The 25,280-nt window shown below is 38.3% G+C and overlaps 1 protein-coding gene across 1 annotated transcript in view; it reads left to right on the forward strand.

Annotated features, from left to right (window-relative positions):
• Positions 1–2,150: 2,150 nt before the first annotated feature.
• Positions 2,151–25,280, forward strand: part of LOC107655947 (SLIT-ROBO Rho GTPase-activating protein 2-like) — a 101,917-nt gene continuing 78,787 nt past the window's right edge. The window contains exons 1-2 of the mRNA XM_016443581.1: positions 2,151–2,290; positions 3,047–3,499. Of these exons, the coding sequence (XP_016299067.1) occupies positions 3,433–3,499 (67 nt within the window). The 5' untranslated portion in view covers positions 2,151–2,290; positions 3,047–3,432. The remainder of the gene's footprint in view (positions 2,291–3,046; positions 3,500–25,280) is intronic.

Genomic DNA, 25,280 nt, shown 5'->3' on the forward strand with positions numbered 1-25,280 from the left:
ATTGATTTACACTTATTATTTTTTGATCCGTGACCATTGTTTGCTATTCTGAAAACTTTGCTTTCATTTTTAACCCCTTAGCTGTCAAAGATCGGTGATGGTCCCAGATTATTGATGTTTCATTACTATTTGTAATTTTTTAATTCAGCTTTTTTATTACTATTTACTTATTGATGTTACTCTTACTTAATCTGGACAAACTGTGCATCAGTAGAAATATGAAAGAGTCTAGCTTCGATATTTGACCACTGTTTTGATAAAACATTGTTGCAGTGACAGTAATTTAGTCATTTATGTCAGGAGGGCAAAATAATAAATCGGTATGTGTCATATTTAGAATAGAAATTCACCCCGCATTCATTTTCAGTCACGTCTGCGGAGGTTTATTTGTGTTCACATAGCTTCACTGAACAGCGTCAATAAGGGCTTATAGTCCAAAGATGCATATACATGGAGATATATAGATATATTTACACATGTTTACTTCATATTTCTTCAGACAGAAAAATCATTTCTATTCATTTTCCACTGATTTACGCGATCTGATGATAATTAACCGCTCCCTGGGCTGTTTCTGTGTGTTTACTCTTCCATGCTCGCGCTGTGACAGACAAACTCTGATTCGTCCTTCGTCTTGTCAATCTTTTGTGTTTCATAACAAGCCCCGTCTCATCCTGTCACGCGTTTCCTTCACTCTTCCATGTTGATTTCTGACCACAACAACACCGCGAAACCTCTGTACCCACGAAATATCCAAATAATAAACACACGATTACGATAGTATATGATTTGTATGTGATTTTATACACGGAGATATATAGATATATTTACTCATGTTTACTTCATATTTCTTCTGACAGAATCATCATTTCTATTAATTTTCCACTGATTTACGTGATCTGATGATAATAAGCCGCTCCCTGGGCTGTCTCGGTGTGTTTACTCTTCCGTGCTCGTGCTGTGACTCACAGAAACCCTGATTCGTCCGTCGCCTTGTCAATCTTATTGCATCTCATAACAAGCCCCGTCTCATCCTGTCACGAGCTTCCTTCACTCTTCCGCGTTGATTTCAGAGAAACCTCTGTACCCACGAAATATCCAAATAATAAACACACGATTACGATAGTATATGATTTGTATGTGATTTTCTGGAGATTTGGGGTATTTTCATAACAAATAATGTGTACATCTGAAATGCTAATTTGTGCAGCGATATAAAAGGCTATAAATAGCATATTTTAACAACAGTAAATGACCAAATTCCACATGAGATCGCAAAAGGAGGTTATTACAAACACTCGATGGTGGTTTAAAGTGAGTTTTGAGTAAAAGTATACTAATAATCTCATAAATTGTCTTATGTAGCTTGATGCTAATGTTAGCTCTAATGCAGCTGCAGAACAGGTGCAGCTCTTCTTCATGATGTATTTTGTCATAATAATTAATTCACGTAAGGTAGTAAGAAAATGTTTTGTTGTATTTTTATAGAAAGACTTTTGATAATAGGCGGGTAAATGTATACTGGGATTGAAGTGATGTGGCTTGGTAAACCTTGTAATGACAGAATAAAGGCTACTAATGGCTGAATAAAACAAAAGAATAATGATAAAGGAATAATGAGGATTATGTGTCATACCTCGCTGAGGTGTGAAAGGTTCGTCGAGGAAAAAAATTTTGTGCAATATAATTTTACTTGTGTTTTTAAATTTTGGTTTCACGCTTGTTATTTTTTTTTTATCCGTGACTGCAATACATTTGGCGGGAATCTGATCCCATAGACCGACTGGTGATCGTGAATGAATCGTTCAGTTCGATTTGTAAGACCGGGTTTGTGAACCGGTTCATCTGATTCATTGAAAAGATCCGATTCGCAAGGATTCATACACGATTCAGTTATTTCTGATGATTATTAATCTTATTATTATGATCACAACGACGACATAAATTAAAAGGAAAAAAAAAACAGTAAAAAGGAAGGTTGTAAAACGGCAGTTTGTAAATATGTAAAGTGATTTAATTCACTCAAGCCTTTAAAATCTGCAGCATGCAATGGACGTATGAAATAAAACAGTATTAATGCCTCAGAAATGTATCTTTTGGCAAGTTGATAGATTCATGTCGTGTTCGTGTGTTGTAACCAATGACAATAGAGAGGGGTTGTTCTTTCTCTTCCATGAAAAAGAGGCGGGGTTTGAGTTTGGGAAAATTTAGAGAACAGCGTAACAGCAAGTCTTGAGGGAGAAATCTGCTAAATGAAACTCGATTTTAGACATGGAAATCGCCTTTTAAGGTAAGTGGTTGATCGATTCAGTTCAACAGTATATGATACGGGTGCATTAGGCATTAGAGAAACCGCAGCAATCCTCCGGATGAAATGCAGGAATCTCCGTAAGGAAAGCCCTGCCTGAACTATTCAGAGTCACCAGGCGCCTCTCTGCTTTTCACATCACGTTACTCGACAAACTCCCTCTTGTTGCTCATAGCCTCTTTAATTTTAGGACTAGTGATCTAAAGTCCCCAACAACCCTGCAGTCTTCAGGATTGGCGGCTTCAATTTGAACGTGCTTTACATGATATGACAATGTTAAAGTGCACGTTAACCTAATCCTCTCATGTGTGCAGTATACTGGAATATTTCTTTAACGATTTTAGATTAAAAAAAAATCATAAATGGCAGCATGTCAGAATATTCTCCACACCTATGATACTGGGTTAAAAGTATGAGTTTAATTGATGCCATAATGTTATGTGAAATATCTGTTACTGTTATGAAATATGACAAAGAAATACCAGAAAATTCTTTTTTTTTTTTAAATCATGCAGTAGCCTACTAAAAATGGTGTGATGTCAGAATAATATCAGATTTCCTCTTCACATTTTGCTATTTAATATGTTCAGACTAAACACTGTAAAGAGGAGCTTTGATGAGATTGACGTCTGTTTAAAACAAATGAAACAAAACGAAAATATTTTGAGGAAGTTTACTGGAAGGAACTAGTCTTTAGAAATCTGATCCAGTGAACTTTTCTCTGCCTTGTGTGCGCAGTGTGATGTTGGGAAGTCTAATCCATGCCTTCATCCAGCACTGAGAAGCGTCTGTAGCCTCACTCACACGTCTGCCCGCCGGAGGAAGGCTGAAACTTTTGAAGGCGCTGCGTCTGGTCGCGCGGATCCAGTGTGAGTGAACGGTGGGATGAAACTCTTCTCTTTGGCTTCATTTCCTCGCGTGTTGTCACGGACATATTCAACATAGGAGCCACCGGCAGCTTCAACTAATAATGCGGCGTGATTGATCATCGGTAGGAGACAATACCCATCCACTGCTTTCCATTCCTACATATTCACTGGATATCTGTAGACGAAGTGCGGGCGAAGAGGCTTTTGTTCTGCGGCGTTTCTCGCTGTGACAGGACTTGTTTCGTTTAGAGCAATATGACGTCTCCGGCTAAATTCCGAAAGGACAAGGAGATTATTTCCGAATATGAAACGCAAGTTAAAGGTAAGTGAAATATGTCGCATTCTTCCACGGCTACCATTGTGTTTTTGTTGGATAGGTTACTATCAGCTACTACAGCTTGTTGAGGTTGTAACGTTACGTATAGACAAGGCAGGGCGTTTTCTTTTGCCCTGCGTGTCTCTATACGAGCTGGTGTGGTGCTGTGTTCAACCAATTGATTTTGTTTTAAACATGTCAGGTTAGTTGACATAGATGTTTTACAGTAAGTCAGGGACGTGGCAACACGTTTAAAGCCGAAAACTGTTGTGGCGTGGCACCACTGAGCGTGAACGAAGTAAAGGTGCGATGCTTGGTGACAGTTCGGTTATGGCTGTAACCTCATCAGTTTTATTCATACAACGCTGTGGTAACAGTGTAAAGTGTTAGTTTAGAGGCTTAGGGGATGTTTTCATTTATTTTATTTTTTTTGAGTAGAAATGTAGTATTTCATGAAGTAATTGTAACAATACACCGCACATATTTCTTCACTCGCACCCGTGTACGCAACGCTTGTTTTTGTCTCTCTAACGTTAGAGGGATTCCGTTCCCATAGAAACATCTGTCTGATGAAGTAAAACGAAGCTGTTATTAATTGAAAGACGGATTGAATGATTCACTTCATTAGTGAAGCTCATGTTATTCACGCCGTTATGTGTGCCTGCTCTTTTGTGTATTTGCCCGGTTACTGGCACTTTGAATAGAGCAATTGAACAGCCCTTGCCTGTTGCTGCTGAGTGTGGGGAAAATCTCCATTAATAAGAGCCAGTGAGTTTCTCATCTTATGAGAGTTTTCATTCAAGTAGGTCATTGTGACATATAACTATTGCTAAACAAAACCAGAGCCTGGTTTAGGGTGTCTACTGTCTAAATGCAAGTTTTGCATGGAAATAGCTAAAACAGTTCAAACTAGCCTATGTATGATGGTTTTAGATAGTGTGTCAGCATGGTCTTTACTCTTTTGGCTGGTTTTAGAAGGGTTTTGGTCAGTTTTTTAGGCAATGAGGCTGAGAGACCATCTTAAACCAGCTAAGACAGGCAAACCATCTTAGCTGTTTGTTTGTTTAGTTCAGCAGTCTATATATATGTAAGGAAATGGGAATTTTAAAATAGTAAGTTCCCCTCTCAAAAGTAAATGGAAATCTTGAAATGAAATCTTAAGTCAGTAAAAAATCATTACAGTTGCTGAATATAAAGTCTTATGGTTATGCTCAACTTAACACTTAACATTTAACACTTGCTTGCTCTATTATTTTTCTATTCTATCTGTTTTCTTTTTATTTATTATATGATTAAAAAAAAACACCTTGCTACGTGTAGGCTACTGCATTAAGCTAACTGAGACTTGTTATAGCACTTGCATATCATTGCTCTTTTGTTGATTTTGATTGCTTCCATTGTCCTCATTTGTAAGTCGCTTTGGATAAAAGCGTCTGCTAGATGTCTAAATGTAAATGTAAATGTAAGCTCACTGGTTTTCCACTAAATGGGCCAAGGCCCACTAGAGAGCTGCAATATCATTTAAAATAAGTTAAAAATCTAGTATAATTAAAATAGTATCTAAATCAATATTTTATACATCATTCGTTTTCAATCTGAGCTGCTGTCTTTATAAAAATTATTTAAAAAAACAAACTATTCCTTAAAACTATTATCAGTGCTGACAGCAGCCTTTAAGTTGATAAATTTACATAAGTTTTCTTTAGTGTCTTACAGAACTGCAAAATTGAATAATTGCATTCACATCCCAGAGAAATCTTATTCCCAAAACACTGATCTGCTCTTGTGCAAAGAGAGACTGTGTTTTAGTTTATAAAATAAATGTAAATCTATAAACATGATATTAATTTGACACTATTGTTCCTACTCCAGCTCCTCTCTCTGGATGCTGTGTCATATCACTTTCTCTTGCCAATTTGAACCCCCAGCCTCCCCCACAAGCAAATCCCTATTACTCTGCCATGTCTGGAAAAAAAAATGCCTGTAGATCAGTTTGCTCAATAATCTTGAGCTGACAGGATCCGGAAAGAAACAATAATAAGCATGATTTCTTCTCTCAGGAATTGCAAGGGTGCATGCTGAAAAATGGCCTAGATTTCGAAAGCAGCTATGCCTAGTGAAACATCGCTGATTTGGCTAAATAATCTGTCATGAATTAGTGGCAGAAGAGGAAGCAGTAATTGCTTGGTGATCCATTTCTGTGCTGAGGCAACCAGACATGAGGGGAAAATCTGAAACTGGAGAAGTCAGAGAGAGACACATCAAAGCTCTGTACAGTTCTAATTGGATTATCATTGATTAACATCAGTTTTATGCGGAATATACCGTTTTTCCATTGAAATCATGTTCTTACACCCAATGCCCTGGAGTTGGTGCTGGTATCTTAAGCTATTAAAATCCAGTGAGTACATGGGCTTCAGACAAACAGAATATCAACATTCTGACTCTTGTTTGCAAATCTCAATACCTCGGGTTCTCCATTCAGATCTTTTATAAAGGAATAAACTCAAAGGCTCAGGTAAGAGCTTCTCTTACCTGAAAGAACTGAAGGAGATGGAAGGATTGGCTGGAAATGTACAGCTGTTTTTCACCACAGCTGGCTGGAAGGATTGGATAATGTAGCTATAATCCCTCAAACATGGGAAGTGAGCCTGTCAAGCAATTGAAAAGTGACTATGCATAAGAGCTTTCTGAAGCTGTGGGAAAACAAAATGATTGACTGCTCTAATTGGCATTGGTAATAAAAAAAGAAAAGTCTAGATGCTTTGCCTCTCTTTATGTGTGGCGCCTGATGTGTTTTTAACAATAGAAAGAGAACCAGAAGTGTTTGGACAGATTGTTTTAATGAAGATTTAAACACAGACATTTCCTTCATTCATATGGCATTAGTTCTTGTAATTTATAGATGGCAGAGAAACCGTGCAAAATAGATTAGGTCAGTTGATTTTTGTAGATTAATTGTTTTTAATAGTATCTTGACGCCTATGTATGTAGGTCACTATTGAATTCTGTTTGAAGTGCTGATGCGGGTTTTTGGGGGAGGGTGCGAAAGCCTGCTAACATTTTCCCTCTCAACATATTTCGGCAGAGTTCCTCGCATTTCCCTGTTTGAATGTCAGTAATGACCACATTCATCCAGTTTCAAGGCCCAAAACAGACCGTTGCTTTTGAATTCATCTTCTTTGTTCTCAAGCTCACTCTTTGACTGCACATTTCTAATTTTGCAACAGCACGTTTTTCTGCTGACAAGTGAAATAGTGAAGTCTTCACAACCAGAACAGCTGTTATTTGGCTTTATCTGGCAAAAAGAGATGGAATGAGAATGAGAAAAAAACTTGGTTTCATTAGCAGTGTTTTTGTATTTGCACACATCTGGAGCGTTGAGCAGAAAGGGTTATATACTGATTGGTGAAGGAGACTGAAACATTCAGAGGCTGATTCAATGAGAGACATCAAGACGAATATGTGTTAACATTAGGGCTGTGCGATTAATCGAAATCGTCATAAAATCGCGATTTGAGCTTGCGCCATTTCTAAATCGCTTTATAGCACGATTTTCCGCACCCCCCGACCTCCCGCAGTATGCTATCCGAACCAATCAGAATGCAGCGCGCCTAAATGGAGCACGAGAACAGAACAGACTGGGCGGGCATACAAACGTAACGCCAGGTTCACGCACTCCATCTGTGGTGCGTATTTTGTCCGCGCCTATGTTAACGGATCAGAGCGTTCACACTGCACGCGATTGCGGTCCGGCAGTGCGCTCCAGGAGCATAATGCATATAATTAAAGTCTACTGTTTCACAGTCACAGTCAACACATGGCTTTTTGGCTAGATTTAAAACAAGGAAAAGTGCACTTTTAGATAAACAAGGCAATAATAGATGGCACTCGTGGTGGTAGTTAATAACATTAGCAATTGATATATAGACCAAGCTGATTAATTACATATAGATTTTTATATTACTACATTGATAGAATTGGTCTCATTGTGATCCCTATACATCAATATCCTATATTGGAGAAATAGCATTCTTTGCTTTTGACCATTTTGGTTAGATATTGCTTTGAAGGATGCATTGTTTGCATGGCATTGCACTTTTAAATGGCATTGTTTGCTAGTGATCGCTTCAAAGCTTATGGCTTGGTTGGTTTTTAGAAAGCGGCAGCACCTCTTCCAACCCATTCCAATATGTTCAGTTAATCTGCGAGGTCGATGATGAGAAAGTCATTTAGGTTTACAGCTCTGCATCAGCCATTGTTTACCCACGCTGCAGCTGCAACGAATCTTTACATTTCCACTAATCTCTTCTTGTCCTTTTTAATACCCTTCCCATAACGAGCGTGCCTCAATTAGAACAGGTCAGCATTGATCCGTGGCTCCCGCTTCGGCCAAGTTGCTCCACTTTAGCGCTTAATGAGTCTGTGCAGTGGATGGTGTGCCCAGTGCGGTGCTAGAATACAGTATGTAAATGTAGCTTATGTGGAAATGCTGACTTGATCTGAAATAATCTTCCACAGGAAGGATGTTTGTTTAAGGAAGAAGAAGAGAGGAAAGAGGGGGAGACAGTGCACAACACACATGCATTGTTGCTATTGTGTGCTTTTGAATTGGAAACTCACCCCCGATTTTTGGACTTCCTGTCACAGGACCAGCCCTGAGGGAATTGACCTGGATCAGGGTGAAAGTCTCTGCTGTAATCACAATACCTTGTTGATTTGGTCCAGATCTAAGTTTTTAACATTGAGAGCTCTTTAACCAATGAATCATCCGTGTTTCCAACATCTGTTAAGTACTAAATGCCGCTTTCCTTTTAGATGCAGGAGAAATTTTCAGTTCCCTCAGTCCACCAATGGACAGACAGAGCGTAATGTTTGTGAACGCAACAGAAAGGCCATAATTGACAACAGATGCCTGATCCTGCTGGATGCACGTGGTTAGACGAACAAACTGTTACCTGACATAGAATAGGAAGGAATGGGACCGAAATCACACTCCTTAAAACTCTCATTAAACTGTTTGCACTGCATCAGCATAATTTACTGTGGAAATGAAAATGGCTGTATCGACTATCTGTTACCTCTAATTAGTCTTCCACTGTGCTTCTCAACAAATGAACACCAGGTGAATCCCAATCTGAATGTAAAAACGCTACAAGACTGGAACAGAAACATGCAGATGAAGATCAAGGCAAGGTGCTTGCTCTGTTTAACTGCCCTCATGAACCTGCTTCCACTTACAGGCATGCTCAGGGACCAGCTATTTCCAACTTCCTTTTCATTTCTCTATATATTAGCAAGCATGCAATTCATGCACACATGCTCATTTTCGTGGCTCATCTCCCTGATGGGTAACGCTGGACTAAATAATGTGATTTCTCTGTCAGTCCGTGTTAAATGTCCTGAAGTCCAGAAGACCTTCAAACAGGCACGGTAAAGTCATCAAGCACTTTCCCGGCATTCATCCAAGGGAAGGTGTGGGGGAGGGTTGGAGAGAGCCTGCAAAGTGGAAAACCATTTACATTCTGTCTTCCATCTACTTCTTTGTCAGACTGAAATGGGCAGTCTTGGTTTTAGTGGACTTTTGCATTCTGCATGGCTGGAGAACACGTGCCAGTTGGCGATGTTAACTCTAAGACCCAGAGCATTTACTCAGTTTTTACATTTAGAGAGGGGATCAAATTAAAGAGTTCCCTTATGTTTCGGCTGTCCTGATTGGAGGATGACAGACAGGAAGGGGCTTACTAATTAAAGTGCTAATTATGGATTGCTTGTCACAGACATGGCTGTTTTTCATTAGTTCCTCCTTTGAGGATGTTGGATTTCCACGAGGAAGAGTCTTTGGGCACAAGTTCAATTAAAGTAGGCATTCATAAATATTAGAATTGTTGCACAGTCTGAATGTGGTGCAACAGCATGTCTATCTAAATGGTTGCTTATTGATGGTTCAAATAAAAAAGTGCATTAAAGTTCTTAATTTTTGCACCACTAGCAGCACCAAACAGAAGTACAAATTGCTTGATAAAGAAGTGTAGACATTATTCAGTTGTTTTTATTTGCAATTCTGTTTGCAAATGAAAGTGAAGTGTGCACTTTTTGCACAGTTAACGGTAGCCCCGTAGTTGTGCAAAAATTGCACACTTTACCTTCAAAGGAGCAGTTTGCTAAAAACAGAAAAAAATAATAATGTCATAATTTACCCTAAATTCTTTTGAAAACCATATGATTTTTTTTCTTAGTGTATTTCTTGCACAATGCTATTATTTGGTTCAGAACGTTTGGAATATAGTTAATGAATCATATTGACCACTTTTATGATTCTTTTATTGTGCTTGTTTGTCTTTTTTGAGTTGGTATCTTCCCAAAATAACTTACACAAAATCACGATGCAAAATCTGAATCGCGATCTTCCCAATTTTGAGATGTACTATCGAGGATATCCAGATGGGAACAAGCCTATGAATTAGGCTATCTATTTGAACAATTTAAAAACAGTATTGCATTAAACAACCAAAATGGTCTTTAAAGCCTGAGTTAAAGTTTAAAACACTGCATCACAGTGTGAATCATATATACATTCATTCTTATTAAGCTATAAAGTGATTCAGGCAAGAGCAGTGAGTGATTTTCTCTGTCTTTTGTTGTTTGATTAATATTAATGACACAGGCAGCAGCAGGTATTTGCATTAGGCTTTAAGACGGAATGCACGGATCTAATATACTGACATGCATCCAATTTTCCCCCCCCCCAATTGTTTGTTCACTTAAGACATAACTGACTGTCTCTATGTAAATACTCGCCAAGACAGACATTTTGACATATTTTTGTGAATACTTTTCCATTTATGTGCGCACCTGAAACCCCAGTATACTTTGCTTGTTTGTGTTCAGCTCCACCTCGGAGTGTGTGCACAGAACGCACCTGGGGAACAGTGTCAGGTGCAGTTAATGCGCTTTTAATAAAATAAAGCACGACAGTCATATTACATGTTTGGACTGATTTGGGTGTTAAGTTTAGGATAGGCGAAAGCGCAGCACTTTTTAAAGGAATGGAACGGCATGAGGCACAAATCGAAACTGAAACTAAAATTTGAGTTTGAGTTTTTTTAAATATGTCACATGCATGAAAGACACATGATAGAGACGTGTGATCTAATTTGACCAGCCACATCTAATAGGCAGTCATTGCTGTAGTTTTAACATTATTGTGAGGACATAAATGATCACAATCTCTAGTGTTGTCAAAAGACCCGGTACTTCGGTACCAAGTCGGTACTAAAAAAATGAATGCTCCTATAACTTCTATTAGGGAAAAAAATGATAAGGACATGATGATATTTACTATTTTTACACACCAGAGGCTTTTAAATGTATTGTGAATCTAAAATATGCATGTTAGAGAATGTACAAATGGTTAACGTTGTTTGTGTCATATCTGTCAGAAAAGCAGTTCTGGGCTTTTTTTTTTAATATGTAACTTAGTTGTTATTCTTGGCTGAATAACTCTAGGTTTTCAAAAGCCCTTTAAAATTAAATATGTACACAGTTTGGATTAAATGAAAGTATAGTCAAATTTTTTAATTAGCATGTTTTTGTGTTTTGCTTTGGTACTGAAATTGGTACCAAGAACTGTGGATTTTCACTGGTATTGGTACCGAATACTGAAATTTTGGTACCGTGACAACACTAACAATCTCTATGATTTACCCACACTGCAGCTGCAACGAATCGATACGTTTCTCTACGCTTGAAAAGTAAATCTTAGATATCTTCAAGATCAATCAAGATATAGGCTAAAATTGGCAGATCGCCCACCCCTAGTTGGTCCCCATTTACTTTAATTATAGAAACAACAACAGCATGAACATTTTTCAAAACACTTTTGTGTGTGTGTGTGTTCCATGAAATAAAGTAACTAAGTAAATAATGACAGGTTTACATTTTTTGGGGGTCAACTGTGTCTTTAAGATGACTATCTTTAGCTCTTTGTCAGCTTGAACAGTGACTCGGTTTTGAATGAATCTAGTGGTATTTATGCTGATATTTGCATACCGCCAACGAACACATTCCTCCATCAGCTTGTCTGCTATGCAAAATAAAAATGCCAGCTCATCACATCACACCATGTCAACATAATCTCCTTGACTCTCTGGAGTGTCTCTGAGAAAAGAAGTTACTAAAATGAGGAAGCATTTTCTGCTCTGTTTTGCCCAAAGGATGTTTCAGTTCCTCTGCTCATTTAAGCCCGGCCGCTGTGAGAACAGAGTCCACGTCTAGCACAGCAACAGACCTGAGTCCTGTAGGAATGTGCAACATGAGTCAGGATCACAGTCTTTAGCGAGGACTGGTGTCTTTTCTTTCTCCTTCTCCTTTCTTTCCAGATCTGCAGTGGTTCTGGACTAACAATAAGAGCATTGTGTAGACCTGCAAAACCAAAGCGGTCTCTGTTCTTCTATTGTTCTTTTTTCTTGGCCTGCTCACTCCTACTTTTTCTTTCAACCCCTGAAATGATGTTTGTCAGTCAGGATGAAATATGACACATTGGTTTTTGGTGTTTTCCTCCCCCTCCCTCTTCTTAACCAGACTTTTAATAATTGCAAACACATGACGTTTTAGCACACGGTTGACCACACACTTCGGCATGTTGTTTTCTGCTTTGTATTAATTTCCATATGGCACACTTGAGTCTAGAGACAGTTTTATGAGAGACCACAGGCTATATTGCCTTTATAATAATTATAATCTATCTTGCATATCCACATCTCTTGGCTTTAACATTGCCTGTAAATAGGATCCAAAATATAGAAAGGTAAATGCACAGAATAAGCGAGGAGCTATTAAAAGCCTTGTACATCAACAAATGCATATTCATATCCTCAATTTAAAAGTCAATAAATAAAGAATAAAGGGCAGAAGTTCCTCAAAATAAACCCAGCCTAAATTAAAAACAATTGAAAACTGAGGTATTGGATGTCTGAGAAGTCCCTTGGGTGAGGAGAGGAAACAGATTTTTTCTTTGTGTTAAGGCCTGCTTTGTTTCCTGCCTCTGTTAGGCCAGTTCTTGATTAGTCACTGACTGCTACGTGGCTTTCTGGCTCACTTCCTTACTTGACATCCAGCTGGATACCGGTTTAATCCACCTTGGTTTATAGTTAATGGTTTAAACAATGGCTAGCTGTGAAATTGAGTTAGCGAAGAATACAGAATTGTGGGATTGTGAGAAGAATGATATGACATTTACCATCCCCACTTAGCATTCAGACATCCTCAAATGTCTTGTTGTTGACTACTACTTTGCTGTAGACTGGAAAAAGTATTGGTTGCCAAAAACAAGACATCTACCTTCATCTTTTTTTTAATTTATGGACGTAAGAATGTGATATTTAGGTGTGTCTCTCTTCAGCATAATTAAACTTTCCCGTCATCTCAGGATACCACAGACATAGTTTTCCTCCAAACCAAAACTTTTATAGCTATTTTCCTGTCAAGTCTGATCACAAAAGTCTGACAAGTAGAATCTTTTCCACAAGATTTAAGCTTTATCTCACTGTTCTTTATCATGGACAAGACTCAGATTCTCTGTGCCTTTTACATCATTCACATCATTTGATTTGAGACTGAACCGTTTTTTATGATATAGCTATTCAGTGGCTTTTAATTCATTACTAACCACAAAAGTTGAGTACTTGCTTTAATGGGGAGTCTATACGGTTGTCATTCCTTTTCTGAGTGCTTAATCCTAGGGATGCAATATTTATTTGTTTAATTATTTATTTAGCTATTTATCAGTTTAGTTTTCTGATTTATCTATGCATTTATTTGTTTTATTTATCTGTTTATTTTGATCAAAATTTGTTTATTTGTATTCATTTTTTTTATTTTTTAAAGAATTTATTTATTTATTACATTTGTTTATTGGATGTACTGGCCAGTATTTAGTATTTAATTGCTGTTTTCTATTTTCTGAGTGTTTTTTCATATTTAGATAAAATCCGACACTTTTTTATCTTGATATATCTTAGCCAGAATTTGAATATCATGTATTCCTACTGTGCTTACAGTATAACTGCTAACAGACAAGCTCTTTTTGGCTGTAAATGAAGAATATTGGCAAAGATACAGGCCTAGTGATTAGTCCAAATCCACCCCACAGAATACAGTCATCAGGTATAAGATATCAGCAGGATTTTCAGCATTGGAAATTAGGTACTATACTGCACTGTTGCCATGAGCCATGCAGCAGGGACACAGCTTGTCTGACTGGGTCACACATGTACTAATGCTTTTTTAATGAAGCAATTCATCACTGCTCTTTGTTTTTCTCTTAATATGTGGTCTCTCTTTGTTCCCCCATCCACAAACATGCTCAGGTTTGCACTGATCTGATGTTGGGGGAAAGGAGATGAGCCAAGCTTATGCCTCATCTGTATTCTGATGTGCTAGCACAAATGACTTGGAGCCATTTTAGATGTTCCAATGTATCAAAGTGTTTTTCATTTTGATATTTTTCTGTACGCACCATGTGAGCGTAGGCTCAAAGAGACAAATTCCTCCTCCACATCAGCCCAGGTTTGCTTTGAACTTTAAGATAATGTAACTACGCTATGGTATGCCCACCATTACACACGTAAACTCTTCTACCTGTGTAACTTCTCAGGTTCGCAAACAGCCTTAAGCTGAACACATATGGCAGAAGGTCATTAGCTTGTGTACATTTAAAGACTTTTGTTTGCCTAATTGGTGCACACTTTACTCAACCAAATCGCCCTATTTTCTTTATTTAGTTTCATAAGGTAGGGGAAAGAAATGAATAATATATATGAAAAACATTTTTTTTAGTTATTTGCTGAAAATGTATTTAAGAAATAATAATTTAAATATGTTTTATGGTATATATTTTTCAAAGATATGTTTTTATCATGAATTAAGTCATAAATTGCATTTTCTGTGGGTTGTACGTGTGTGTGTGTGTGTGTGTGTGTGTGTGTGTTTATTTTACATGAATAATCCACATTTATACTAAGCTACGTAAGGTTTTACTTTCAAGAATTTCATTATTTTAGGTTTAGGTTTTTTTCTTCATGATGATATCAGGACAGTTGTATTACCTCCCCCAGACCTGTTGCAGACTACTTGCAGACTTCAGTCTTGTAGTGCACACTTGGCAGGAAAGAAAAATAAATACACATTAGCTTCACTATCTGCGTGCATGCTGTGGACCGAGCCATTGAATGGACGCATACACTGAAACCAACATTGTGTGTTTTGGATTACCCACAGACCCTTGTTGAGCAGCCCTTGGAGGTTCCTGTGAGTCGGGGACAGGCGGATCTCAGCCCGCCGTAGGCTTTTAAGGCTCTGGCTTTGTTTTACTCAAACCAGATGTCCGCTCACCCTGCACATGACTCCATAATGAGAGCCAAACCTGAGACTCTCATTCCTTTGCTTCATGCACGGTCTGTTTTGCACAATATTGCTGCTTACATAATAATTTAGGGGCTTATGTTAAAGGTTGGAGGAGGTTGTGCTCCTTTGAAGTCTTCGCATAGCCCCACTGTGTGCTGGTACATGTTTGTTTGTTCCCTCTATCCAGCTCATACATTGCCTGCATGTCGGTTTCAATTAATGTACAACCAGAGATAATAATTAAATTGAGATACGTCAGACTTGTCTTTTAAAACTCCAAGGTGTGCTCCAAATGTTTATCATTTCATTACTCCTGAATTGTTTTGCCCAGAGCTATAGTTTGTTTTGCATTTTCTGAGGCGTCTTGAAATATTCCTGTGTAGTACAAAGTTTGCATGGTGTGACTGCTAAGTATGTATACAGTTACTAGAAAAGTATGGGTTATGAAACTATACATGTATAAACATGTCCTGCTGCAAACAAGCAGAGTTTGGAAAAGCAACAGCTTGTTCAGTATCAGGCAATTTAAAATGAGCATTATGTGGTAACATCTCGGTGAACAGGTTTTATTCAAGTAAAATTATTGCTTGATATGTCTGAATCAATCTGTTTAACCAGTGAAAGTCATTTTAGGGGTCAGATAAAGTAGAAATAAATCCTTAAAGTATCAGCTACACATTTTCACTTTATGAAATTGCTCTTTCCATGTAACGTGGCATAACGTGGCCACTTTATACTTCAGTAACTTGTATTTATTGATGCAGATACAGGTGTGGATACTACAGCTGTACTGCAGCAATTTGTATAACAGGAAGGACCATACTTGTATTGTAAAACATTATTACAATTCAAAATAACTGTCTATTGTAAAATATTTTAAACTGTACTTTTATTCCTCAGAATCAAACAGAATCACAGTTTAGTCCTTGATTTGGAACCAAACATATTTGAACCTGTAGTTAAATTATAGAGTAATTCCAAGTCATATTTTTGCAAGCTTCCTGTTTGCCAAATTGTTTTTTTTTTCTTTCTGTAGCTTAAGCGGTTAGAGTTAAAAGAATATATGTATGTGTGTGTGTGTGTGTGTGTGTGTGTGTGTGTGTGTCAGTCATCTGTCATATGCTGCCTGTTATTTATCGGATCTACAGAGTTTCCTTGTGCTTTCAGATGCACTCAAATGCACTAATCTGAATTATTGACATTATGACATGTCAATTATTGTTGCTGCTGTTTTACTAGGCAGAATAGTTCACAGTTAAGCAGTCCGTAAATACTGCACCCCCTGACCACAGCACTCTCACCATGAAACAGTCACAAATGCCAGTGTGGTCAGTGATCAAATGTAAATTCATTGGCAAGCTGTGGGCCTCTACAGTTTTTCCTCTAAGTGGTAGTTTAGTGAGATGATTCCAGCCTCTTGTCTTTATATGCTGGTTTCCCATGGATGCTTTCTGGTACTTTGAGTGCCAGCTGAAATCTTTCATCCACAACGTGATTAAATTTGATCATTTCTGACATGACTTGAAGGCATCATTAAACACAGAAAGACTTCAAAGGTGATATGTGACACTTGCATGAAGATTGAGCAAATCCACTCTTCTGCAAACAGTCATCAGTCCCTCATTTCCTGATGCCCAATGCTTCCTGATTATGTTTTCAGATCATGAGCATGTGTTTCTGTTTGTATCTTTTTTTTCACACCCCAGAAACATTATAGGCATACACTGGTCACTCAGACATAAACTTATAAGCTCATGTGCTTATGTTAAGCCTATTCAGAATCAACTCGAGGCACCCAAAATCTGTGCTTACACTGCCGCTCCACAGATGTAAACATGTGCTTTGTCTCTGTCTTTCCCTGTATTTCTCTCTCTCTCTTCATGAGTCTGTTTTACCCTGTCACTTTACAAAGGCCCCATTGAAGTGGGAGGTAATTACTCTTGACACTAAGGAGGCCCGGCTATCTGACCCCACACTGGAATGCTGAAAGGACAGAAAATCTTATAGTGCTGTATGATTTAGTCGCACAGTAACTGTAAGGTATTTCTCAGGAGCTCACTGTATAATTTATGGCATGATAATATGTCACCCTCAAGCACAGTCTCTCTGAACCCATCAGTGTAACATAATCATGGGAAGAAACACAGAGCTCTTTTGTTGGATGGATAGATTAATAGCCATAAACATTTTTCATATGATATGATTAGCATGACTTTATTTCAGCGTAGCTCTGTACACTGTAAAAAATGATATGATGAAAAAGCCATGACAACTTATGTTTTTACGACGCACTGTAGGCTGTAGTTGACGCACATGTGTTTCCCATGAGGTGTGAGTGTATTTTCAGCTTTGTATGACAGTTTCTTGGCAGTTTTACTTTAACTTAAAATGTTAAGGCAGCCACAAAACTTATGTTTTTAAGTTGAAAGGGGTGAAAATTTTTTACAATGTACTTTATTGCAAGATTTTTCATCCAAAATTCAGATTAGGGGGTTGAAGAAAGTGTCTAAATCTGTTATTTATTTATTTAGTCACTTACTTGTATATATATTTATTTATTTTTTCATATTTTTTGTATTTTTTTATTTCAAAAAATAAAAAATGTTTGTAAATACAAAAAATACTTTTTGATGTATTTTTTTCTATGAAATATTATTTTTTGTATTAAATATTCTAATTTTTAGCTACTTTGAGGGCTGAAAACCTGTCTGAAATTTTTTACATTTACATTGAGATGGTGTTTGCTCTCTTCCAAACCTATTGTAGTGATCAAATTGCTCACTATGAAGTTCCATGACAGTTAGGGAGTTGTCTTAGAAGGAAGCTGCCATAGATTTGTCTTTTGCAGAGAGAGAAAGAGACGGAGAGAGAGAAGATTGCTGACTGTAGCTTTAGAGTTCAGATACAATTGTAGCATTTGAGCTGAGCGACATCAAACAGCTTCCTGGTTGGATGAGTTTCCAGTCTCCCTTTAACGTTCTTCAGATAAAACAAACATTTAAAAGGTGGTTCAGAAAAAAAGAATGCATGCTGGGATCGCAGCGTTCTTCCTTTCCAGTCTGCCATTTTGAAGCAAACATTATTTAGTCAGGAAATAGCAGACATGTTACAGATGATCAGTAGCTTATATCTTCCTAGGGGTCAATGTATATGGAGTTGTATATTATCTAGCATGCAGTGCCTGTATACTGCCTGTCTAAAAACAGATGTGGCATCTACTTCAATGAAATATTTTGTGTGATGTTTGAGTGGATTTTTTGTCCACTGTCATCACCACTTGACTATGAAAAAGCATTAGGATTTGTCATTCATCTGGGGGGGGGGCGGGGGTTGTCAATGTTGTTTTTTGGTGACCCGACCGGCAGTTTAGATTTGACCCTTTCAGTCGTAATGCACGTTTAGTCTTGACAGCTCAAATGGTTTGCAGACAATTAGTCCTGTGCGGTGTTTACTACCATCACTCAATGCGGCTTCCTTTTTACATCACTTCTGATATGGATAGCTGGTTAAGGGTTGGGGTTGCTGGTCCCTAGTGGTTATGTTTATCCTTCATTAGATGAACTTGAATGCACTCAATAGACAGTAAAATTGGTTTGTGAGTGCTTCATTGATTAACACAGATGAAGCATTAACATCTAAATTAACTATGAACTATTAACATCTAAATTTCTTTACGACTGAAGAAAGAAAGACATGAACATTTTGGATGACATGGGGGTGAAAAAAATATAGGGAAATTTTTATTCTGGAAGTGAACTAATCCTTTAACAGATACAGAGAAACACTAAACCATACAGTCTAAACACAAAAAGTAAATAAGTAAAATTATATATAATATTATAAAAATGAACATAAAAAGGACACACACATCAGATAGATAGGATAGATAGATAGATAGACATATTTAATGATAGTATTGCTTTAAAAATAGTTAATTAAGTTTTTAGAGAAAAACATTCCAGGATCTTTCTCCATATAGTGGACTTCAATGGAGGCCATTGGGTTGAAGGTCCAAATTGCAGTTTCAATGCAGCTTCAAAGGGCTCTACATGATCCCAGCTGAGTAATAAGAGTATTATCTAGTGAAAAAATCTGCCATTTTCGAAAAAAAAAAAAAATTCTATACTTTTTAACCACATATGCTTTTCTTGCACTAGCTCGGCCTCATGCATTACGTAATCACGTTGGAAAGATCCCGCGTGACGTAGGCAGAACTACCGACCTAGTGTTTACAAAGCGAACGTGCAAAGAAAGTCAATCGCCCTTTACAAAAAAAGGTAAAACTATGATGTCGGACGATTTTAAAGTTGTAGGAGAAATTGAGTTTCTTGCCCTACCCTACCTTTTTGAACCGAAGTACACAGACAAAGAACGAACTGTGCGTGACCTTTCCAACGTGATTTCGTAATGTGTGAAGCCGCGCATGCGCATTGCAGATCTAGTGCAGGATGAACATTTGTGGTTAAAACGTATATAGATGTTTATTTTTTTAGAAAATGACCAATCGTTTTTCTAGATAAGACCCTTATTCCACAACTGGAATCGTGTAGAACCATTTTAAGCTGCACTGGAACTGCAATTTGGCTGCCATTGAAGTCCACTATATGGAGAAAAATCCTCAAAAAACGTAATTTCTTTGTGACTGAAAAAGAAAGACATGAACATCTTGGATGACATTGGGGTGAGCAAATTATCAGGAAATTTTTATTCTGGAAGTGAACTAATCCTTTAAGGTCATCAGTAATTTTTTGGGGTCATTTAGAGGTGATAAACTGTGAAACATCTTATCAGTTGTTAAAGAAGCTTAATATTATGTGTATGTTTGTGTGTATGGTTGGACGCTCTTACTCACTGGAAGTACATTTTTCTCTTGCCCTTAGAAGTGTGACAAGTACATCAATAATTAAGCAGCTGATGAAGAAAACACAAAGCAGGCATCTGGAGCTACCAACATCTCCTTTCACTTTCTCTCATCCTCCACACTATTCTCTGGCCAGTACAAGGAAACCCTAAGCGAGCGGTTATTAGGTGAGCCTATGCTCTTGGCTTTAGTAACAAACAGAGCTGAGCGTAGAGATCCATGAAGATAGGTGTGTGGGAAGAGACCGGGGAATGGAAGATGGAGAGGTTAGCTTACGCTTTGTTTGCATTGGCTGTCACTGCCCTGTTCAAGGCCTCTCTGATAACACGACCCCTCTACTGCAGGAATATCCGTCATATGGCCCAATCTTATTTGTTCAGCTCGGAAGAGCCAGATCCTCCATCCTCCTGGTTCCTCGAGCCACAAGAAGGAAAGGGTGTGGCTGTGAACACAGCCACTGTCTTTCCTCAAAATCTTACAGTGGAACAGATATTGAGTTTTTTTACGACCGCAGTAGCTGAATACATACGCATTGCATCAATGCAGGCCTTTCTCTTGGAGTCCCAGACTCACGCTGTGTCCACTTTGCATTGTTTAATGACGCCTGTTGGGGGGATTCTGGCATCTCGCCACTGACCTCTGCTCTCGGCGGCCCCCGAGCCTGTCAGCGGTGTTACCATGGCAACAGGAGACACCCCCGCCACCGCCACCACCACCACCACAATGGCTAGAAACAATCTAATGCATCATGTTGCTGTGGAACACTTGGACGAACGGCACAACGGTGATCAGAGCTCAAACCCAAGCATCCGTCATCAGGCTGTCGGTCCATCTGAGTTGTATTTGCTTTGCCACAGCTAATGTGCAGTAGACTGTGAATATGAATGCGATACTGAGATCGTTCTCCTCCCCCCACCAGCTTCACAAGCTTTGCCTTATTTGGTAGTCTGACTCCATTGCCCTGGAATGGGCTTGTATTATTTATCTAGCAACAATAAGTAGTTAGAAATGACCCATTCGCTTTTAAAAACAGATCAACTGACCTTTCTGTCAAAGCGATGACATCTTTAAATGTCCCCTGAAGTGCCTTGAAACACGCAGCGTTATTCTATGTGGTGACGTAATTTCAACTGAAACAGGAAGACAGGGTGGGACATATCAAGCAGCCCCGCCCCCTTTTTAAATTAGCCAATAGCGTTTTGTTTATATCTGCACGGGTCAGAGCCGTTGAGCTCGGTAAAGCCGCATTTGACAGCTACAGTCTAATAGATTACCCTCTAGATTCAATATGAAACTCTTAGTAAAACAAAATAGTGATCATAATCATGCTGAGGCTGTGTAGTTTTCAAAGTGTTTAATATATGCCGACTTACGCATATGATCCGCTCCGAGCGATCGCGTCTCTGGACCGGAGCCAAAGTCCGGATCAGACTGTGCGCGCTGCCGCGGTTCGTGTGACACAACGTGAAACAATACCTCATTTGCCCCAATCGAAAGCATATATTTACGCTGTCTGAATCATTCCCTATTGCCTACATTGTACACTACATGCCATTCACTGTACAGGAAATACTACACTGTGAACAAGTGACTGATCTCAGCCGCAGCTTCAGCATCTATTTATAGTGCAGGGGGCGGGCACTTCGGCTTCTAGAGAGCGTTTGAGTGGTCAGAAGATTTGATGAGAAGACGAAGTACAATGTGACGTCAAAAAAATCGTTGAGCCGTTTTGGCGGAAGTGACGAACTAAAAGCTTTGAATGCTTATATCTTCTAAATGCCGGAAAATAACACTGCATAGTGTTCACTGTATAAATTAAATATAGATTTTTATCACAGCTGTTTTGTTGTTTGATGATCATTAATGACAGCAGCAGTATTTATAGGCTGCTGTCTCTTTAAGACCTGATGCACGGATCCGATATAATGATACACTTCACATCCGATTTCTTTCTCAGCTGTTTTCATTCACTTGAGATATAACTGACTGCGTTTACCTGAATGATTGTCGAGATGGGTATTTTGTCATAATTTTATGTGTATGTGTCTGTTCAGAGGATTCAGAAGAGGATTCAGTTCGGTGTTCGCGCGCCGTCTGAAACGCGTGTGCGCGCTTCATGTGTGTGCGGCTGTGCGTGTAGAGAACAGCACGCGAGTAACGAATTGAGTTCCCTTTCGCCTTTTCTCTCTGGAATTGTTTAAAATTCGCTTGCTTGTGTAAATACAAACAAATGATAAACTTTATTATGAAAACTCTATTATGGTTAAATTTTGCAATTAATCCACGGATCACATGCGTGCCGAACCGTGGGTCTTGGTCCGTACGGATCACGGATCAACTACGATCCGTTTAACCACTAGTCTATAGACTGCAATGTCTTTACATCTTAATTGACATCTTGTTGTTTATAAGAATGTATTTTCACTAACACCCAAAAAACTTTAATTTTGATTTCGTGGGGACTTTAATTTGATTTTGGCTCAATAGTTCAGTGAAATACCATCACATGTTTGCAGTCTCTTGGCTATTAAGTTAGTAAAGGAAAGCAGATTCATTCCCTCTTTTCACTTTCGACTGGCCCACCTCGGACAGTCTCACAAGACCCCTCCTGCAGATCCAATGTCCTGCTTCTACAACACAGGGGTCCTCATTAATCCTCTCCCACCACTCCCATCTTCCACATAAACCATCTTGAAATGGATGAATGTAGAGTCGACTGACGCTCAGGTGATCATTTTGGTCTCATTGTAGATTTTTAAGCTTGGTAGAGGTCAAATGCTATACTGAAACATGCTGATACTCCAATGCAAAACTGAATGCCGCATTGCCAGTCACTGGGAATTGAAGTTAAGCTTTCTGACCTTCAGAGGCTGTGGACACAGGCTTTGGAAGTCAAATGCATCTCAAGGGATTTTTTGAGCAACTTTACACGCAGCTGAGTAGCTGCCTCTGGAAACTTAACGCTACGTACAAATAAATTGTAAATTGTTGTTCAGCTCAAATCTTCAGTTGATTCTTGCTGGCTTCAGCAAAGGCAGTGCTGCCTCTCTACAATATGTCCAAAATGTTGAATTCCCTTATTAACAGTGGTTATTCAAAAGTAAACATTTCAGCATTACCATAATCACAGCAGGCTAATCAGGTTTTGCAGTTCTCTAAATTGCCTTTTGTCATCATGTGCACAATCTGGAGATATTTAGCGTTTGTAAATCTGATTATTCTCATTTACATTATGCAGTGTCAAATGCCCCAAAGTGTTTTGTACGGATTCTAAGGAGCTCCATGAAAGTTTATCCTCGCCATTGAGGGACAATCTTGTACTATTGTGCAAAACAAGGAAAAAATGACTCTGGAGCAATTAGCTTCTAAAATGAAACATTTAGGAGCCTAATTACTTTTTTACTTGCCAGATTATAGAATCGCTAGTTGAAGATGATTAAGAAGCATTTTAGTTCATAGTTTTTTATGAACTATAGCTAGCTCCCACTGATTTAAGTTTAATATACTATGGTGTTATTCTAGTTGTATTTAGTTACATTGTAGTTCTGCTATTTAAATTTGAATTTAAGGAATATTTCCGTCTGTTAGAGATGGGAAAAAAGATGAAGAATAGGCCAACCACTAGTGTTTTTTTTACCGTTATTAATTATGTTAGGGAGTCAGTTATGAGCTGTTGTGACTAGGGCTGAACGATTTTGGAAAATAATCTAATTGCGATTTTTTTTACCAATATTGCGATTGCGATTTAATATGCCATCGCGATATTATCGCAAATGCAATTAATCCTTCAGCCCTAGTTGTGACCCAGTTTTAACGGTTCTTAGTGACTCACTGACTGCTTCTTTTGCAAACATTTTGTGAATCTTTTTGAGTGACTCATTAAAAGGTACTGTTTGAAATAATTTTTTTTTTCATGAATTGGACACCATGAGTCCCACTGTGATCTGTGTTCAAGAAATACTAGCACACACTCTAAAAAGAGGACACCTGACAAAAAACTGCATATGTACACCGAGCTTAAGCTTTCCTGACGAGATTTCAAATATTGTCACACATTTATATTTTTTGTCACTTTTGAGACCATTTTAGTCACAGTTTTGATCACTGAGTAACATTAGGAAGTGGTCTGGGTATCCAGGCGTCACTGTGGTTCTCATCATCTGTGTTATTGCCAGATTGATTCTCTCAGTCTGTCAAATATAATCATGCCTCCCGCTGCAGGCACAAATGGCTGTTCAGTTTTCTCTTGCTCACAACTCAACCCACCCCTGATTAAACCCAAGGGGGAGATTAATTTCTCCTTATATCGCTCAATGTGCTTGAACTACAGCTGACAGCTTTCATTGCAGATGGTTATTTGCCTGATTCTTGCACTAAAAACCGGCATGGTTTGTGCAGCGATATTGCATCACTATGATCTTTTGTTTCTATGAAAATTCTGAAGTTTGCATCTGTGTATTGCAATATGTAATCTGCCATCTCTTCTTATACGTCATGGTATTATAGAACACCTGCAGTCACCTTATGGTGCCGTCCAATTCACACACAGGAACAGGAGGTGTGATTTCAAGAACAATGTGTCCCAATCGCTCCCTCCTGCAATGCAGCTTTCTGTGCCTGGGGGCTGCAGGAATTAGAACAGCACCAGACATTCCCTAGCAAGCGAGGAAAAAAAGAAACTTGCGATGAAAGGAATTGCAGTGGATCTTAAAAGTTTATAAAACTGGTTGCGAAGGATTGCAGAACTTGCAGTGCAAGCCATAAATCAGCATGCCTTTCATGCAAGATTAAAAAACGGGTCAAGATCTATTTTAGATGTCATTTCTGGCTTGTATTTCTCAGAATTGCATACAAGTTCACATGAAACGTTGTCTAAGTATGCTTTTTGTAATTGTCCAGGCTGGTTTCTGCATCAGGAAAATAACAATGAATAAAGCAGCTTAAACTAGCGTTTGATCTGAAGATAAAAGTCTGCTTCTCGGATATGCATGCCTTTTTTTTCCCCCTTATTGTCTTATGTGGAAGCTCTCAAAAACATTGGAGAAATATCTATAATTTGTATAATAAATTTAAATAAATTGCTTTAATATATACACTCTAAAAATGCTGGGTTAAATACAACCCAGTGCTGGGTAAAATATGGACAAACCCAGCGATTGGGTTACTTCCCAGAAGGTTGGGTTAAACATTTAACCCAACTGTTGGTGGAAAACAACCCCATCGCTAGGTTTGTCCATATTTAACCCAGCATTTTTTAGAGTGTAGTTTTAATACATGCGTGTGTGTGTGTGTGTTAGTATATATATATTTATTAAATATATTTCTATATAATATAAACTATATGAATATAAATATATACATGTAAATACTTTCAAAATATATATTGTATGTAGAGGTTGACCGATGTATCGGTTTTGCTGATTAATCGGCATCGATAGTTGATTGCTGGAAGTATCGGTTATCGACAAAAATCCATGCCGATAGTTTTCCGGGTTGCGTCCATTGCTGGAGCGGCTGAGA

Source organism: Sinocyclocheilus anshuiensis, unplaced genomic scaffold (genome assembly GCF_001515605.1).
Source record: "Sinocyclocheilus anshuiensis isolate Anshui unplaced genomic scaffold, SAMN03320099.WGS_v1.1 scaffold51, whole genome shotgun sequence".
Taxonomy (NCBI): domain Eukaryota; kingdom Metazoa; phylum Chordata; class Actinopteri; order Cypriniformes; family Cyprinidae; genus Sinocyclocheilus; species Sinocyclocheilus anshuiensis.